Source organism: Artemia sp. Qi Xiang Cuo, chromosome 4, assembly GCF_049724085.1.
Source record: "Artemia sp. Qi Xiang Cuo chromosome 4, ASM4972408v1, whole genome shotgun sequence".
NCBI classification, from domain to species: Eukaryota; Metazoa; Arthropoda; class Branchiopoda; order Anostraca; family Artemiidae; genus Artemia; species Artemia sp. Qi Xiang Cuo.
Genome location: NC_142797.1, coordinates 17,208,717 through 17,226,394, shown reverse-complemented (window position 1 = coordinate 17,226,394; position 17,678 = coordinate 17,208,717). Strand labels below are relative to the sequence as shown.

General features: G+C 33.3%; 1 protein-coding gene across 1 annotated transcript in view; it reads left to right on the top strand.

Annotated features, from left to right (window-relative positions):
- Pop2 (CCR4-NOT transcription complex subunit Pop2) overlaps positions 1–17,678 on the top strand; it is a 31,931-nt gene that overhangs the window by 13,073 nt on the left and 1,180 nt on the right. Inside the window, exons 2-6 of the mRNA XM_089087439.1 lie at positions 63–175; positions 4,801–4,994; positions 8,668–8,829; positions 11,439–11,553; positions 13,738–13,878. Coding sequence (XP_088943565.1) covers positions 63–175; positions 4,801–4,994; positions 8,668–8,829; positions 11,439–11,553; positions 13,738–13,878 — 725 coding nt within the window. The remainder of the gene's footprint in view (positions 1–62; positions 176–4,800; positions 4,995–8,667; positions 8,830–11,438; positions 11,554–13,737; positions 13,879–17,678) is intronic.

The window sequence follows — 17,678 nt, the reverse complement described above, 5'->3', positions numbered from 1 at the left end:
AGGTATGATTGCACTTACAGTGCTCTTGCAAAAGGGTAATTTTGACCTTATCGTTTTTTTAGGTCATGCTGTGTCTAATGAAGAATGTGGAATTCGAGATGTTTGGGCATCAAACTTAGAAGAAGAATTTAAACTTATTAGACAGATTGTACAAAAATTCAATTATGTTGCAATGGTAAGTAAAGTTCTTTTTTCATAAAAGATTCGAGTGCACGAAAAATCCTTTTTAAACATGAGATTTCATTACTCCAAAGTTAAAAAAAAAAACAGTCTTTTTGTCTTCCGTACTTGGTGGTTGCGTAAAATCTATTTTATCCCTCTTTGCACCCTATTAAATACAAATATTTTTTGGTACTTGTATGTTAACCCACTACCGCTCAAGTTGTTCATTCATTGACGCATTGTAGAATCTTTCTTTTTGTTAGTTTCTTTCAGCTTAGCGTGAAACAAGACAAAGAGAAGCAACAAAATAGATGGAGAATATATAGTTTGGGATATATATTTGCAGATTAGGAGGGAGGGGGTGAGGGTAAAGTATTTGGACAGTGTGAAGTTAAAAAACAATTCTTACTACATACCGGTAATATGCAGAATAATTGTACCTAACACATTAGGCATGCACACCTGCTATGCTTTAAGCACCCCCACCCCGCCCCCCTAATATACAAATATATATCCCAAATTTGTTTCTAGAGTATTATATTTTTATCTTACTTTGGTATATTTCATTAGGATTGAGCGTCAGAGAAACATTAAAGAATAGTAGGTAGTTGGTGTATCATACAAGTACCTATTTTTTTCAAATTAAAATAAAAATTAACATTAAAGCTCAAATTGAACAGAAATTAGCCTATACACATAAGAATCTGCTAACCCCTCAACCATCTGCTCTTTACTCCATAATGTGACTAGTACTTTGCTGGTAACATTTTAATGTGTCATGTATATAGCTTGTTAATAATTGTAGATGTTTTATGTTCCAATTGTCTTTCAAAACATTAGAGCTTAAAATTATATTATTCAAAGTAAATGCAAATAAATCAGCCCCTTCATTCCAAAGCAATGTGGTTATAAAAAAAAAACTTTCAATCGCATTGCTCTTATGTAAGAGGGTTTATTCTTGAATTACAAAAAGCAAAGTCAAATTGTAGTATAAAGAAAGAGGGTCAATGGAGTGTCCCCTCCTTCTATATAGGATAATATCTGTTCATGTTAAGTTCCGTGGTTAATCTTTACTTTCATTTGAAAATGAAGAACTTGTCTTTCTACATTATTTCATGCTCAGGGCAATTCTTAAAATATAGGAGGGCTGGCGCCCTTGCTATTTATGCTAAAGTTTACTTTCTTATGACAATGACATGAGTATATGAGTAGGCCTATGAGTAGGCCTATTTTAGGTGTATTGGATTTACACAATAAAACAGGATTTTCCTAAATTTGAGGAAGTCAGTTACGCCCTTTAAGAACTACTTTTTTTTTATATAACAACTATTTATCTTATTTTAGAGATATTTTTACTTATTTAGAATTACTAACTACTTTTTTATTTAAGAACTACTTATTGTTCTTACTCTCACCCTCATTTGATTATACTTGTCCCAAAGTAAGACATAAAAATTGGAAATATTAAATTAAAATGGGCCTTCAAATCATTCTTAGCTCTTCCCTCACTACTAATGAGGGTTGTTTAAATCAGCTTCGTAAATGAGTTTATATAGAATTAATAGGAACTTTGAACTGGAATATCAAGAATCTAAATTTCGCCATCCCATTCTTCCTCCCTAGTAAGAAAAGTGAGTGAGTATACTCTTACTTAAAGCAAATCCTCCTTCGGTAATTGAAAGATGTCATAATTCCTTAGTGAAGTATTTTATTCATCATTTTAGCCTGTGATTTTATTACTTGACATTTTATTTATATTTAGATGTGTTGACCTTGAACATTAATTAGCTCTTAGCTTACCACTAAATAACCTACCACTTTGGATGTTTGTTGTCACTTGTTTTGTTATGCTTGTTTAACCTTATAGCTGAATAAACATGTACTCAATGGCGTCAATTGGGAGGGGGGATAATTTGCCATTTTAAATCCCCCCCATATTTAAAAAAATTTGATTTTTTTCCTTAAAAGAAAAATGCGTCTTTTTTTCTAGATTTGATAAACAATTTTGTCCCTCACCCTAATTTTCTTGAATTGACATTTTAAAAAAGGAACAAGCTTAAAAATTATCTGGGACCATCCTTCTAGCTTTAATACAAAACATCGTATCTTTGCATATAGGAGCTTCAAACATCTCCTATAGGGTCTTTGGACACATTCAGTTTTATGATATAATTTCATCAACATTTCATCTCTTTTGGAGGTATTACATTTTTTTTTTTTATGCATTTTATTATGTTATTAACTTGTGATGCATAGATCCGAAATGAATGAATTTTGCCTGTAGGGAATCAGTACAACAAGTGAATCTTTTGATTTATGTATCCTTATAAAAATTCCATTTTTTTAGAGTTTTGTGCTTCTATTGGTAGGTGTTGCTCTTTACTTGGCATTCATTATCCTGAAAGTTTTTCTATTAATACCTCTGTCTTTCGTGGCCAGCTCTACATCAAGAAATATCAAATACAGTTAGTTCTTTAATCACTACATTCTTTCCCTACCAGGGCCGGTCGATTAGCTAAATAACATGCCTGACTAACTAAAAAATGCCAGTGTACTTTATTTCACGAGAATTCCACTTTAGCAATAGAAAGGTGTTGTAATTCCTTTGTGCTGTATTTTATCCATTATTAAGATCTATTGTAATTCCTTTGTGCAGTATTTTGTTCATTATTAGACCTATTGTTATTCCTTTGTGCAGTATATTAGTCATCATTTAGACCCATTGTAATTCTTATGTGCAGTATTTTGTTCATTATTAGACCTATTGTTATTCATTTGTGCAGTATATTAGTCATCATTTAGACCCATTGTAATTCTTATGTGCAGTATTTTGTTCATTATTAGACCTATTGTTATTCCTTTGTGCAGTATATTAGTCATCATTTAGACCCATTGTAATTCTTATGTGCAGTATTTTGTTCATTATTAGACCTATTGTTATTCCTTTGTGAAGTATATTAGTCATCATTTAGACCCATTGTAATTCTTATGTGCAGTATTTTGTTCATTATTAGACCTATTGTTATTCCTTTGTGCAGTATATTAGTCATCATTTAGACCCATTGTAATTCTTATGTGCAGTATTTTGTTCATCATTTAGACCCATTGTAATTCATTGTGTTAATGACGTGTTGTTTCTCCTTTTCTGTTAAAAAAAAATATATTTAACTATGCCATGGTATTGTCTTTATATTTCATCTTTTTTGTATAGCACAATTGGCATTTTTGTTAATTCAGTTTTTGCTTATCTCCTATTTCAGTATTAAAAATTGTATACATTACAAACATTAACCTAAAAAGAATTGAGGAATTCTTCTTAAGCTTTAGCTGAAGGTTTGCCTAATAAAAAATGACTAATAGGAAACAACAAGAAATAATTAAACAATATGGCTGCTTGAAACCAAATAGGCCTACACATTTTTGACCCTCCGGAAAAAATAGTCTGAATCCTTTACAACGCTTCCTATGGTGTCAAGTAACGAAAATTTGGGGGGGGGGGGGCAAAATGCATTTTCTAATATCTAGGGGGCACATTTGTCCTTTTTTATAACTTTTTCAGGGAAAATACCACAAAAAATGTGTTTTTCTAAATCAAGGGGTATAAGGAGGGGGCAAAAGAATTTAGGGGAAGCAGTTTTCTCCCCTTCCCTACCTGATTTACGCTACTGCACGCATCCATGACTTTGGTATGTTAGCGTACCCAAAGGTATGTTTTCGCAGCCCAAAAAAAAAAAAACTAGATTCGGCAGTATTATAGATATATCCTTTTTTCTTGGGGGGGGGGGGGTTAACACCAATAAGTGTATTTTTAGGGTACTTCCTAATTTTTCATAAAGAGATCATTCTGATCAAACTTATGGAGGGAATGCACCACCAGCCCACTGTCTGTGCCACTATGTGTCATGGAATTCTTTATGTACAGTACAAAGTATCTAAGTCATTCTACCTCAGAAAATAGTATGAAAACTATTTTGTATAGAAGAATCTGCAATTTTGAGGACGCAAATTTATGTCCCTGCTTAGGGGTGATGCACTACAATGCTTATATTTTGGAAGAAGTTTCTAGTTCCAGTTATCATATATGAACAGGCAAGAGTTGTATTACTGGCTAGATTCTAATTAAAAAATATCTGGAATTTCATCTCTCTCTAGTGTTTTCTGGATGGTGTAAATTAAGCTGACCTTTTTACATACCTCACTCGCTTCTCGAATATTGTCTACGATAAAATTTAGAACTTTACCTTATCTGGGAACCTACATTCCCTGCTTTAGATAAAAATAAGAAAACCCGCTGCAAGTGCAAATAAATCCTACATACTACAGTAAAGATGTATACTACATACTACAGTAAATATGCATAGATTGCCAAATTCCCAACAATTTTTGGGATTTGATTTATTCTGTTTTGGAACCAATAGTAATTTCTTATAAAAATTATTCGTATTAATTGCCAAAGATCTTTTGTGACCAGGAAAAAACAAAAATTTAATCATAGTGCCCAATAATATAGAATAGGGGTTTTTGACTTATGTAAATTCGGTAGGATTATTTATATAACTGAGTGCCAAATAAAAAAGTTAATTATGTGACAGGACTGTAAATGGGAGCATAAAAAAACTTAATTCTATTTAATTTTAGGACACAGAATTTCCTGGTGTTGTAGCAAGACCAATAGGTGAGTTTCGTAGCTCTGCTGATTACCAATACCAGCTGCTCCGATGCAATGTGTATCTGTTGAAAATTATACAGTTGGGTATAACTTTTGTCGATGAAAATGGAAAAACGGCTCCAGGCTATTCTACTTGGCAGTTTAATTTCAAATTTAGTTTAAGGTAACGTCTATTGTCCGTTTTTTATTGTTTTTTATATAGGGGTATTTGGATATCATTCTAAAGCGACTATACTGAGCATTAGAATTCTGTCACTTTTTGCGCACCGATTCTCATTTTTTTATAGTTTTTTAATGTTTGGGTATTCTATGTGGTATTGATTCTTATATTCTTGTTCGCTCACAGACCCCCCCCCCCCCAAAAAAAAAAAAAAAATCTTGAAAGTTTAAGCTCAATTCCCCAGCCGTGAGACAAAACAGTGTATACTTACCCAACTAAGCGTAAAATACGTCACCTTTTATAGTAACCTGCTAATTGTTTCCAATGTCTATAATGGAAATTATTCTTTTTTTTTTGGGCTTCTGATAGTTTAGTTTCTTAAAAAAAAAGAATTTCAAGTCAAATTGTGTTAAAGGCCAAACAGATTAATAACCATAATTCAGGTCAAAGGTCTAATAATAAGAGAAATAACTGAAAATCGGCAAAAATGGTTTATATGTGTTAAAAAAAATAAAATTAAGGCTTTGGCTAGGAATGCGTTGAAAAGCAGCAAAAAAGGAAAGGGAAAGTCTGTTTGGGAAAAATGCTATAAGCGTATAAATGAGATGAGAAATGCGAAAAATAATGATGATGGAAGATGATAAATGTGAAAGATGATAAAAGAGCTGTGAAAAATGTAAAAAGAAATGTGTCAGAAAGGTATTTTACTTGAAGTTAAAAAAAAAAATGTTAAAGCTTCAATAAATAAAAATAGTAGTACAAATTTTTTCTTTGCACAGTTCAGGAGATAATTTCATCTGAACTTGCCTAGAAAATTCGAGTGAAAGTAGAACCAATATTTCTCCGCCTCACACAAGGGTTAATGGACACGTTTTTTTTTGCACTCCTAATTTTTTTCCAAAAAAGTTCAAATATAAAATGGGTGAGGTTTATTTTACTCACAAACGAAAGATGCATTGGCATTGCCAAAAATTACATTATTCGGTGTTAAAATACTCTAAGGTCTTTGGTGTATTCAGAGAATATGTCACTCAACCATACTTCTAAAAGACACCCCCCCCCCCTCAGAATCCGTCTGCACTGTAGTGTTTCTTAGCTTATTCCTACGTTATTGTTAATTTACCTAAGCAGCTGGTTAATACTGTTTAAAAAAATATTTCTCGAAAAATTGGTATTTTTACAAAAACAGCTATTTGAATAGACCTTGGCCTAATAACCAAGCAAAGCAGTTCGAAAATACGAATGAAATATAATTTCGCTTAGTTTGAGGTGTGCATAGTTCTGGTTCTTGAGGGGTCATTCTACTTGAGTAGCGGCAAAGAATTTTCAAAAAGTGCCCTAATATATTTATGTTGCCTCACCTCAATGTATGAAAAAAATAATCTCCCAGATAACAGAAAGCACTTCCTCCATGTATGATTTAGTTTTAGCTTCAATACGTTTTGAAGGTAATGGACATTCCTAAGCAGGGATTGCTTATATGTGTTAGAACTACAAGAATTTTTGAAATAACAAATTTTGATTGTCTCTTAAATTTTGTCCTTGACCTTAAATTTTTGATTGTCTCAAATGTCACAAGTGGGAAGGTTCATTCAAATAACAAAGATATGACAACGGAGGCTGAGTAGAAAGATATCTTTGGCGTGTTATCATCAGCTTATTGGGAACTAAAAATGTCTTTTTTGTTTAACTACAAACTTGTTTTGCCCAAAAACTAAGATGAGCTTGAAAGGAATTGAATTCCATTGCTTTGATTGAATTTTAAAGGGATATTATGAATATGAGTTAATCCTGAATATGCCTTAACAACCCAACCCACTAAAAGCACTCGTAATAATTTTTAATTTTTTGTTTTCCTCCGAGACTCTTCCTTTTTTTTAATATGCTTGTCCATATTATCTTCTTAACCTGGTTTTTTACGTACATACATACATATATACATATATATATATATATATATATATATATATATATATATATATATATATATATATATATATATATATATATATATATATATATATATATATATATATATATATATATATATATATATATATATATATATATATATATATATATATATATATATATATATATATATATATATATATATATATATATATATATATATATATATATATATATATATATATATATATATATATATATATATATATATATATTAATCAGAAATGGAATAAGCCATAGGCTTGTCTCATACAGCACAAATTACATACCATGACCAACACTTATAAACAAAACAAAAAAAACTATAAACTTCCTAATAAAAAAAACGAACATACCCTACAACAAATATGTTGTTGTATGTTGGGTTATATATGTAGGGTTATATGTTGTATGAATATTTGTTTTTATCTTTTGGCGTTACCTTATTTGTGTTTTTGGTCTGTATTTCAAATCTTTCCAGCAGTTTTCGTTTTGATAGTTCCCAAAAAGTGGTGTTCTTTCGATGACGGTCGTTTTGTTAAATAGAAATTGAAATCTAGTAGAAAGAAATTCAGTTTTTGATAGCAAAAAATTAGTTTGTGATGTGTTGGTATATTTTTTCTTCCTGTTTCTTCTTGGCCATGGAACCTTACGGGGGAAAGTAAATTGAAGTTGTTTGGGTTATTGTGCATTTGTTGCTAAATAAACAAGCTTAGAATCTGCACAAGTTTTGAAAATTAATTTTTCATTGACAATCGGAGGGTTTAATGCTGTGCAATTTAAAGTAATAATAAAAGGAAATTCAGTTTCATTTAAAAAGAATTTGCGGAGAGTTTATTTTTTATTGACATTCAGCTGGTTCAACGCTGGATTATTAAAAAATAAAAGAGAAAATTCCGTTTGAGCTAAAATATCGCTACAATTTGTCTGCGAGCAGCCTATTAGTAATGTCTTTAAAATCGGGCCCATATTTTTCGTTTATATTGCCAGGTCTTCCTGCTTGTAAAGTAATTGAAAAAAGGATTATTTTCAGCAGAACGAAGTTGATGCAATACATCCTAAAAGCCAAATAAATTCTAAGTTGTGATCAGAAAATTCTAAATTCTCAATTGTGATCGGAAAATTCTAAATTCTCAGTTGTGATCAGAAAATTCTAAATTCTCAGTTGTGATCAGAAAATTCTAAATTCTCAGTTGTGATCAGAAAATTCTAAATTCTCAGTTGTGATCAGAAAATTCTAAATTCTCAGTTGTGATCAGAAAATTCTGAATTCTCAGTTGTGATCAGAAAATTCTAAATCCTCAGTTGTGATCAGAAAATTCTAAATTCTCAGTTATGATCAGAAAATTCTAAATTCTCAGTTGTGATCAGAAAATTCTAAATTCTCAGCTGTGATCGGAAAATTCCAAATTCTCAGTTGTGATCAGAAAATTCTAAATTCTCAGTTGTGATCAGAAAATTCTAAATTCTCAGTTGTGATCTAAGTGACAGAAAATCTAATAAATGTCAAGAAGCAACGTTATGCTTATAAAAATTAAAAAATTAAGTTAAACATTCTAATTCAAAGTAAAATTGTTTCTAACGAGAATTTTAAAGTTTTTATCTGTAGTCTCGGTATGTTTTCCTCTGTTTTGACATGAATGCTAAGGATGTTATAGGCCAGGAATTCAATTCCTGAATTTGCTTGAATGGAATTTTCCAGAAATATCATTTTCTCTGTGTTTAGTGAGGACATGTACGCCCAAGATAGTATAGACCTACTTCAGAATTCTGGAATTCAGTTTCGACGGCATGAAGGTGATGGAATAGATCCAAAAGACTTTGGCGAACTTCTTCTCACCTCCGGCCTAGTTTTAATGGATAATATAAAATGGCTCTCCTTTCACAGGTTTGCCTGTTTCTTGTTTTGTTGTTATTGTTGCTTTTTACTTATATCTTCTATAAGATAACTTCTTAGACGTAACACTTTTGCTTATTTTTTGTCTTTTGTTTAGGTGTGTATATTTTTTTTTTTTCCGATTTTTGCTCAATAACCAAATCTCTCTAGTTTCTTCTTTTTATATATTTTTCTTCTTTTAAAAACGATTGTTAAATCTATAAATTTAGACTGATAATATTCTTTTTTCTGTGCTATGAAAACTTATTCAACTGTAATAATAATCTTTTGTTTCTATTTTTTTTTATAACTTTTCTTTTCTTTCATCCTTTTCTTATTTATTTCCGATTAAAAATGACTTCCGAATGATAAATTAAAATTTTAGGGTTCTTTTTGTATTCTTTGCTCTGTCTTGATTAATAGTTTTTATCTTTTCTTTTTTTTTATTATATTACCTTTGTTTTTTTTTTTTGTTTTTTTTATTGAATTCCATTGCTTTTTGTTGGTCGAAAAGCAGGTCGTCCCCGGTTGGGGTGGGAGGATGTCATAAGGGAAATTTTAAGAGAAAATGGAACTGCCTTGGATGGTGTAAAGAGGGAGGCTTTGAATATGGTAGGACTAAAGCGGAGCGTGTGTAGCTGTGTTGGGCTCAGGCGGCTTGGTTCTGCAGTGAATTGTTAGTAATAATAGTAGTAGTTTTTCATTGAAAATTATTTCTGGGTAGTAAATTGAAAAATAGGCTTCTGTTTTTATTTGTTTTTTTCTGTCTTGGGTTAAAAGTTTCCTTTTTTTACATTTTTGGTTTTTTGTTTTATTTGTGTATTTAATTTTTCGTTCAGTTTGATTTCTGGGTCATAAATTCAAAAATTCTGGTTATGTCTGTATTTGTTTTATCTGTCTTTTATTAACAGTTGTTCTCTTCTTTGTTTGTTTTTATTTGTCATTATATTAACTAGAAATTCATGAAAAGGCAAATAAAAACCGACAGAAAAGTAACTCTTGGGGTGGTGGTTTAATTTTTATTGTTTTTTAGTGGGGCGGTTTTATTATCCTTGTTTTTTCTTCTTCACAATTTTTTTTAATTCTGTTATAACTTATTGCTCATGCAAAAGACTAGCGAAAGGTACCATTCACAATGAGGTTTTACTAATACCGAGATTTAACTAACACTAATTTGAGTCAATCAGAATTTTTCGTAAAATTATTCAGCTAATGAAAAAATTCTGTAGTGTATTAACGCTAGCTAAATTTGGTATTAGTAAAATCTCGTTGTAAATACACTTTAAGTCAGGGGATTAGTTGTCCAACTTCCCCGGATATCAATTCTTGTCATTCCGCTGTGACGGTTGAAGTAAACCAATCTTAAAGCGTTGCCAACTTTTATTAGAGATTTTTGTTATTACTATTATAGGTTACACAAGTAACAAAGTAAGTTTATCCAAATAAATATCATTTGTGGCTATATAAGAAGGGATAGTGTTTTGATTGCTGCAAAGAATTTTTAAATAATTGTAAAATGCATGAGGGGGGCTAGACCGCCCTGAACGATAAAAAGTTGTGTAATATCCAGAAAACAATGTAACAATTCTTGGGCCAAAATTGATTTTATTCAAAGTTGCCCGCCTCCCTGAAAATGCACCTTGTGTATATCCAAGTTTAGAGCTTCTGTGGACTAAGTTCGACTCTTGGCACTAATGCTTTCACGTTCCTTGAATTTTTCAGAGTTTCCCCTGAACTTCACTAAAATAAATTTGGGGTCTTGGAGATCGTGCCAAAAATTAATGATTTAATTTTCGTGTTATTGTTCCTGCATTTATGAACGTTAGTATTCGAGGGATCTTGCAGATTTGGAGAAAAAATTGTAAAGCTTGAAAAGACTTCAAAGCTTAAAAAGAACTTTAGAAGGCAAAGTTTGACACTTGGCACTAGTGCTTTGATACACCCCAGATTTTTCGTTTCCCTGACTTTGCATAAAATAAATTTGAGGTCTTGAAGATCTTGCCAAAAAATAAAAGGTTTTTATTTCATGTTAACAGTCGTTTATTTTTGAATGTTAATTTTCGATGTAATTTTGGAGAACCAAATTTTAATTTTGCCAATCAAAAGCCATTTATACTTAGCGTGCTTTTATTTTGATCCTACTAGTTACTTTGGATGTTCCAGCTTATACGTCATGTGTGCTATCTTTGTTATAATATGAGCTTATTGGGATAACTGATTCTTGGAACCTAACCATATATTTTAGAAACACTATCTATATTGACCAAACCCTAAAAATTAGTTACGGTGCGCAAGGGCGGATCCAGGATTTCTTTTTTTGGGGGGGGGACGCAAAAGAGGTTGATCCGATAAACTTGCGTTACGAGCAAGCTTAATTAACGCAAACTTGTGTTAATTAAGTAAATTACACTACTTTAGACTACGTTAGGGCGGCGCGTGCCCCCTCGCCCCTCCCTGGATCCGCCACTGACGGCGCGTGACTGTGTTGGGCTTATTATTTGTTTCTTTTGTTCATGTCGAATTGGGGATAGGAGCTAGTATTTGGGGGTGAGGATAGGAAGTAGTATTTTACTTCATTTCTATGCTCTATTTCTTATTCTTTATTTCATTTCTATTTTTAGTGGCTATGATTTTGGATATTTACTGAAAATATTGACTGACCAGAACCTTCCAGATGAGGAAAGTGAATTTTTTGAAATGTTGAGGATTTATTTCCCAGCCATCTATGATGTTAAGGTAATAAACTCCTTTATATTACTTTATTCCCCTTTATTTCCTCCTTATATTACTTATTTCCCAGCCATCTATGATGTTAAGGTAATAAACTCCTTTATATTACTTTATTCCCCTTTATTTCCTCCTTATATTACTTTATTTCCTCCTTATATTACTTATTTCCCAGCCATCTATGATGTTAAGGTAATAAACTCCTTTATATTACTTTATTCCCCTTTATTTCCTCCTTATATTACTTTATTTCCTCCTTATATTACTTATTTCCCAGCCATCTATGATGTTAAGGTAATAAACTCCTTTATATTACTTGTGAGATCAGTTTGATTATTTATAATTGGAGAGGGGGGAATCATGTGGCCTTTTTTGCAATCTTAAAGCTTCATTCAGGATCATGTTTGATCACAAGCACCTTTTTCATGAAAAATGTGTTTCCAAGATCTTGTTGACAATTAAGTGTGTGCCTTGAGGCAATCCCCAATTTTTTCGTGTGGGGTTGTGTTTATTCCCTTTCTAAATTTGGAATAATTCTATTTTAGGACTAATATTTCAACTTCGATTATAAATTGAAAACGGGACATATATATTATTGCGTACAATTCATTTTTGGTAAAAATGCAGGGATGAATAATTTACTATAAGGTCTAAGATAGTTCGAAATAATTTTCTAAATTATTTTCGTCAGAGAAATAGAAGAAAATGTTAAAATAAGCAATGGGTATTAGGATAGTATAGAAGAGAGACAAGTGACGAAAATTTTGGACCAATATCTACGATCATTATATATTGCCCCAGTAAAATAAGTGCAACTCAAAGAGTATTCATGATAAAGCTAAACATTATAAATAGTTTAATTAGGCACTAAAAACGAATTATAAATGGAAAGATAAAAAAGATCGTAGAAGGTGGTGTAGATAATTTTTAACGGTAACATAAAAGATTCATTTAAAAAATAGAAGCGAAAAGAGGAATAGAATATCACAGAAAGAAAAGAAGAACTAACTTATAATCAAAACAAAATGATAGTAAAAATAAAAATTTCTGGTTCTCGACTGTACCTTAGATATAGATCTCATACACGTCAGTTCGAAATGCCCAAATTAATGACAAGAAATTTTTTTTTGCGTTTTCTACTTTTAGAGGCTTTACGTTTTCTGGGATACATTCTGTGCAAATTTCTCCAAAACCCGAAGAACATGCGAATGAAACAAGCAGAGGAGTTTTATTTTAAGTTTTCATGTTTTCATGTTTAAAGAACATGAAGATTGGAACTTGGAATGTTACGACGTCAAAAAATTACTATCGTATCGGCATTTTGACTGACGAATTCAGACGACTCAAACTGGACTTATTAGGAATTTCAGAAACTCATATCCCAGGGGTAGGAAGCATGAAATTGGGTGATGTAGAATTTGTTTACTCAGGCAGGAAGGATGGGGTACAAAGACAGGGAGTAGGGCTCACGATGAATAAGGAAGCTGCTAAGTCTTGTTTAGGCTTGCAAGGTATTAATATTAGAATACTAATTGCCTATTTTATGTCTAAAATTCTAACGTTCTGAAATTTTCAGACAGAATAGAATCATTTGACGTTTCCTATGATTGTTATTATCCATTTAATTACGCTGTACCCTACTAATATGTGATTATTACATGATATTAGGGGAGGGATTTTTTTTTTTTTTTTTTTTTTTTTTTTTTTTTTTTTTTTGTAACGTGCACTATAGAAAACTTTGTTGTATGGCATAGTTAGGTTATAATAAGAAGAAAAATCAAAGAGAAGGTAAAAGGAAAGAAAGAAGTGGAAAGAAAAGAAAAGTAACAGAAATGAGAGATGATTATTATTTATGTTATTTTTTGTGATGTGTATTATAGAAAACTTTGTTGTATCACCGTTTTAGGTTTATAATGTGAAGAAAAAGAGAAAGGAAATAAAAACAAGAAAGAAGAAGGAAGAATGGGGGAAAAATAAAAAAAACGAATAAAATTGTATGCATGCTATTGATATAGAAAGGAAAGAAGAGTAATTTAAGTTAGTTTTTTTTTGTAGTTATTATTTCTTCCGGGGGAGAGGAGGGAGGGAAGTAGGTCTATGTCACTATATTGTTATTTCAATTATCAAATACTGTGGTTTATGGCCTTGTTCGGTTTATAATAAATCTATCTATCCACATGTTCCCTCTTTCAGTATTTGATGAAGAGCTGCAAGAACTTAAAAGGAGGACTGCAGGAAGTGGCAGAGCAGTTAGAGCTGGAGCGCGTCGGTCCTCAGCACCAAGCAGGCTCAGACTCGTTACTCACTGGAATGGCTTTTTTCAAAATGAGAGAGGCGAGTATTGTACTTTCGTTTGCCGCATTGCTTCTACTTCTTCCATTAATACTTCATCTAGCTAGTTGACGCCTGAGGATAGCCTGCTGTTTCTATTTCTGTGTTCCTTCTATATTGCTCACTTCAGAGATGCAAATCACAAGTTGAGTAAAAAATCACACAATAATATGGTAATACATTTAGTAATACTAACGCACAGAAAAATTATAATCTATATTTATAAAAAATCAAATGTATGTCTGTGGGTGTATGTCCTGTATGCATCCGATCTACAGTTTTCATCCGATCTCCAAGAAGGTTTAAGAAGCTGTGGAATGTGCTCTTGCAAAGGTTTTTAGATATATCCCCCCCCCCCCCCAAGGCTCTCATAATACGTCTCGTCCTTGATGAAAAAAGAGACCTATAAAAACAAATACTTGACAATTACTACCGTTTAATATCATATTATTCACATTTTCCGGGTATTAATTATAAATACATCTGGATTATTAATTCGCTGAGTGAAATTAGAGACCCCTAACAAACAAACACTCGGCAATTCCTACCGTTTAAATGTCATATTATTCACACTTTCTGGGTAATAATTCTCCAACAACGCTGGACCGGTAAGTTAATATTCCTAAACTAATTTTTCAAATACTTCTAATTTAAAAATATAATAGTCATTTTACATATGGGGAAAATTTTCTTGGGGCGAATCGTCGGAGCAAATTTTTGTGCCGGGAGAGTTTTCCACTGGGTATTTTCTGCGGGGGGAGAATTGTCCGCGGGATTGATATTCCGGGGAGAATTTTGAAATGCTTTTAAATTTAAAAATACGATCCTTATCAATACGTGGGCGAGGGGATTTTCCTTAAATTTCCCTTATTTAGATCGCAGCAACGTGCAAGGACATTAGACATGACAAGGGAAGAATCCAGCTGTGCGTGGTACTGACGGCTACATGAAATATCTGAAATATAGGTATTCCATTTGCTTGCCGAAATTTAGTCGAGAAATCATCAACTATTGAAAAACGCATTGATTTTATATCGTAACCAATAGAGAGACCAAGGTAAACTAAATTTGAAGGTGGTTTAAGTGTCTGATCACTGAACTTCAAGTCATGAACGAATGTGCGACTCTTGGATTTTAAACAGTAAACTCAGCCTTACTTCCATTAAATGGGAATTCTACATATGACTTCACAAGAGCTAAAAATTCTCTTCCGTTGCAGCAAACGACCGATTTAAACCAGGTATATTATTTGCATAATCCAAAATCGACCCCTAAGAGAAGAATAAGCTCCCTGGTGAAACCCCTTTCTTACAGGAACTTTAAGAAATCTTCGTTCCATTCGATATAGGGTGCAACGAAACCAAGCTACATCTTTGAAACTCTTTGATCTACTCTTGACTTCTTAGAGAGCGTGTTTAGGGTACACAGTTTCTGATTTACTCTGGAATTCTCTTTGAAAGGAGCGGGAGTCAACATTGCGAACCTGAACGGGGAAAGAACGATTAGGAGATGCGTAAAGGATTAGAGATACAATGGAAGATACGAGTTGATACATGCGACAAAACAGAAAAGTTGATGTGGGAGTCGGCACACACGAACCTGAACTAAGAAAGAGTGGTTGAGAGAGGCGAAAATGATTGTAGGTTCAGCGGGAGATACGAGTTGATACATGCGACAAAACAGAAAAGTTGATGTGGGAGTCGGCACACACGAAGCTGAACTAAGAAAGAGTGGTTGAGAGAGGCGAAAATGATTGTAGGTTCAGCGGGAGATACGAGTTGATACATGCGACAAAACAGAAAAGTTGATGTGGGAGTCGGCACACACGAACCTGAACTAAGAAAGAGTGGTTGAGAGAGGCGAAAATGATTGTAGGTTCAGCGGGAGATACGAGTTGATACATGCGACAAAACAGAAAAGTTGATGTGGGAGTCGGCACACACGAACCTGAACTAAGAAAGAGTGGTTGAGAGAGGCGAAAATGATTGTAGGTTCAGCGGGAGATACGAGTTGATACATGCGACAAAACAGAAAAGTTGATGTGTGAGTCGGCACACACGAACCTGAACTAAGAAAGAGTGGTTGAGAGAGGCGAAAATGATTGTAGGATCAGCGGGAGATACGAGTTGATACATGCGACAAAACAGAAAAGTTGATGTGGGAGTCGGCACACACGAACCTGAACTAAGAAAGAGTGGTTGAGAGAGGCGAAAATGATTGTAGGTTCAGCTGGAGATACGAGTTGATACATGCGACAAAACAGAAAAGTTGATGTGGGAGTCGGCACACACGAACCTGAACTAAGAAAGAGTGGTTGAGAGAGGCGAAAATGATTGTAGGTTCAGCGGGAGATACGAGTTGATACATGCGACAAAACAGAAAAGTTGATGTGGGAGTCGGCACACACGAACCTGAACTAAGAAAGAGTGGTTGAGAGAGGCGAAAATGATTGTAGGTTCAGCGGGAGATACGAGTTGATACATGCGACAAAACAGAAAAGTTGATGTGGGAGTCGGCACACACGAACCTGAACTAAGAAAGAGTGGTTGAGAGAGGCGAAAATGATTGTAGGGTCAGCGGGAGATACGAGTTGATACATGCGACAAAACAGAAAAGTTGATGTGGGAGTCGGCACACACGAACCTGAACTAAGAAAGAGTGGTTGAGAGAGGCGAAAATGATTGTAGGTTCAGCGGGAGATACGAGTTGATACATGTGACAAAATAGAAAATTTTATACTAGAAAATAGTCCTGAGGTTAGTCTATTCTTACCTAAGATTACCTACTAAAACGCTACTATTAACTAACTGTAGGACCAAGCCGCCTGAGGTCAACACAGCTACGTACACTCCTCCTCCATTTCAATCTATTCAAAGCCATACCTTTACGCCCTCCCAGGAAGTTCCAATTTTCTGTAAATCTTTCCTTACGACTTCCTTCTATCACATTCATGGACAACCTGCTTTTCGTTCGGCTCTAGATGATAAGCCAACAAGGACGATCTTTGGCAATCTGTCATCCTTCATCCGCAGAACCTGTCTTAGCCATCTCAAACTTTCTCCCATTATAACACTAGAAAGCCTAAGATTACCAGAATGAAGAAAACATATTTTCTAGATTGCCAATAAGAAACAAAGGTTTGTGGTGTACAGTTTTTATCAAGAGTAAGTAAGTATGATGTTAGATAGATTTCGTAGAAAGTATAGCCTTTGTTTAGTTTCGTTGGATAGCACTTCTGTGTATCTTTACTTTATTTGCTTCATAGATGCTATACAGCAAGAACTGTATATTAAAAACATGTTCAAACCTCGACTCTCAAGATCTTTTTGGGTCATTTTTATCTAGAGAAGCAAGCATGGTGTTAAAAATATGCTAAATAGACTGTGTATGAAATATGGTGTTTTTTTTTATTTTGTTTGGTAGCAGCTCTGTATTTACAGGGTGGCGCATAGGTTACTTTACCATTAAAAAAATTTCTATTTTGTAAATGAGCATACTATATTTATTCTTTTTTCTCTGATTATTTTAAAGATGGGAATTTTATTTTGATGTATGTATCAAAGTCTCACTTGACTTAAAGCTCCTGCTGGTGGTCCAGCGTAGAAAGAGATGTGACTTCGCCTCAATTCCGAACGGTCCTGCGCAAGCGTGACTGCTTCTTGGAGATCAGTACCAATCATGGAGAGGTACTGGGTAAGGCTGTTCCTCCATCGGAACCGGGATCTTCCACGGGAGTGCTTCCAGCCATGTTGAGGGGAATCAAAATTTAAAAATGTGCCGGCGGGTGCTTCTGCTGGCATGTG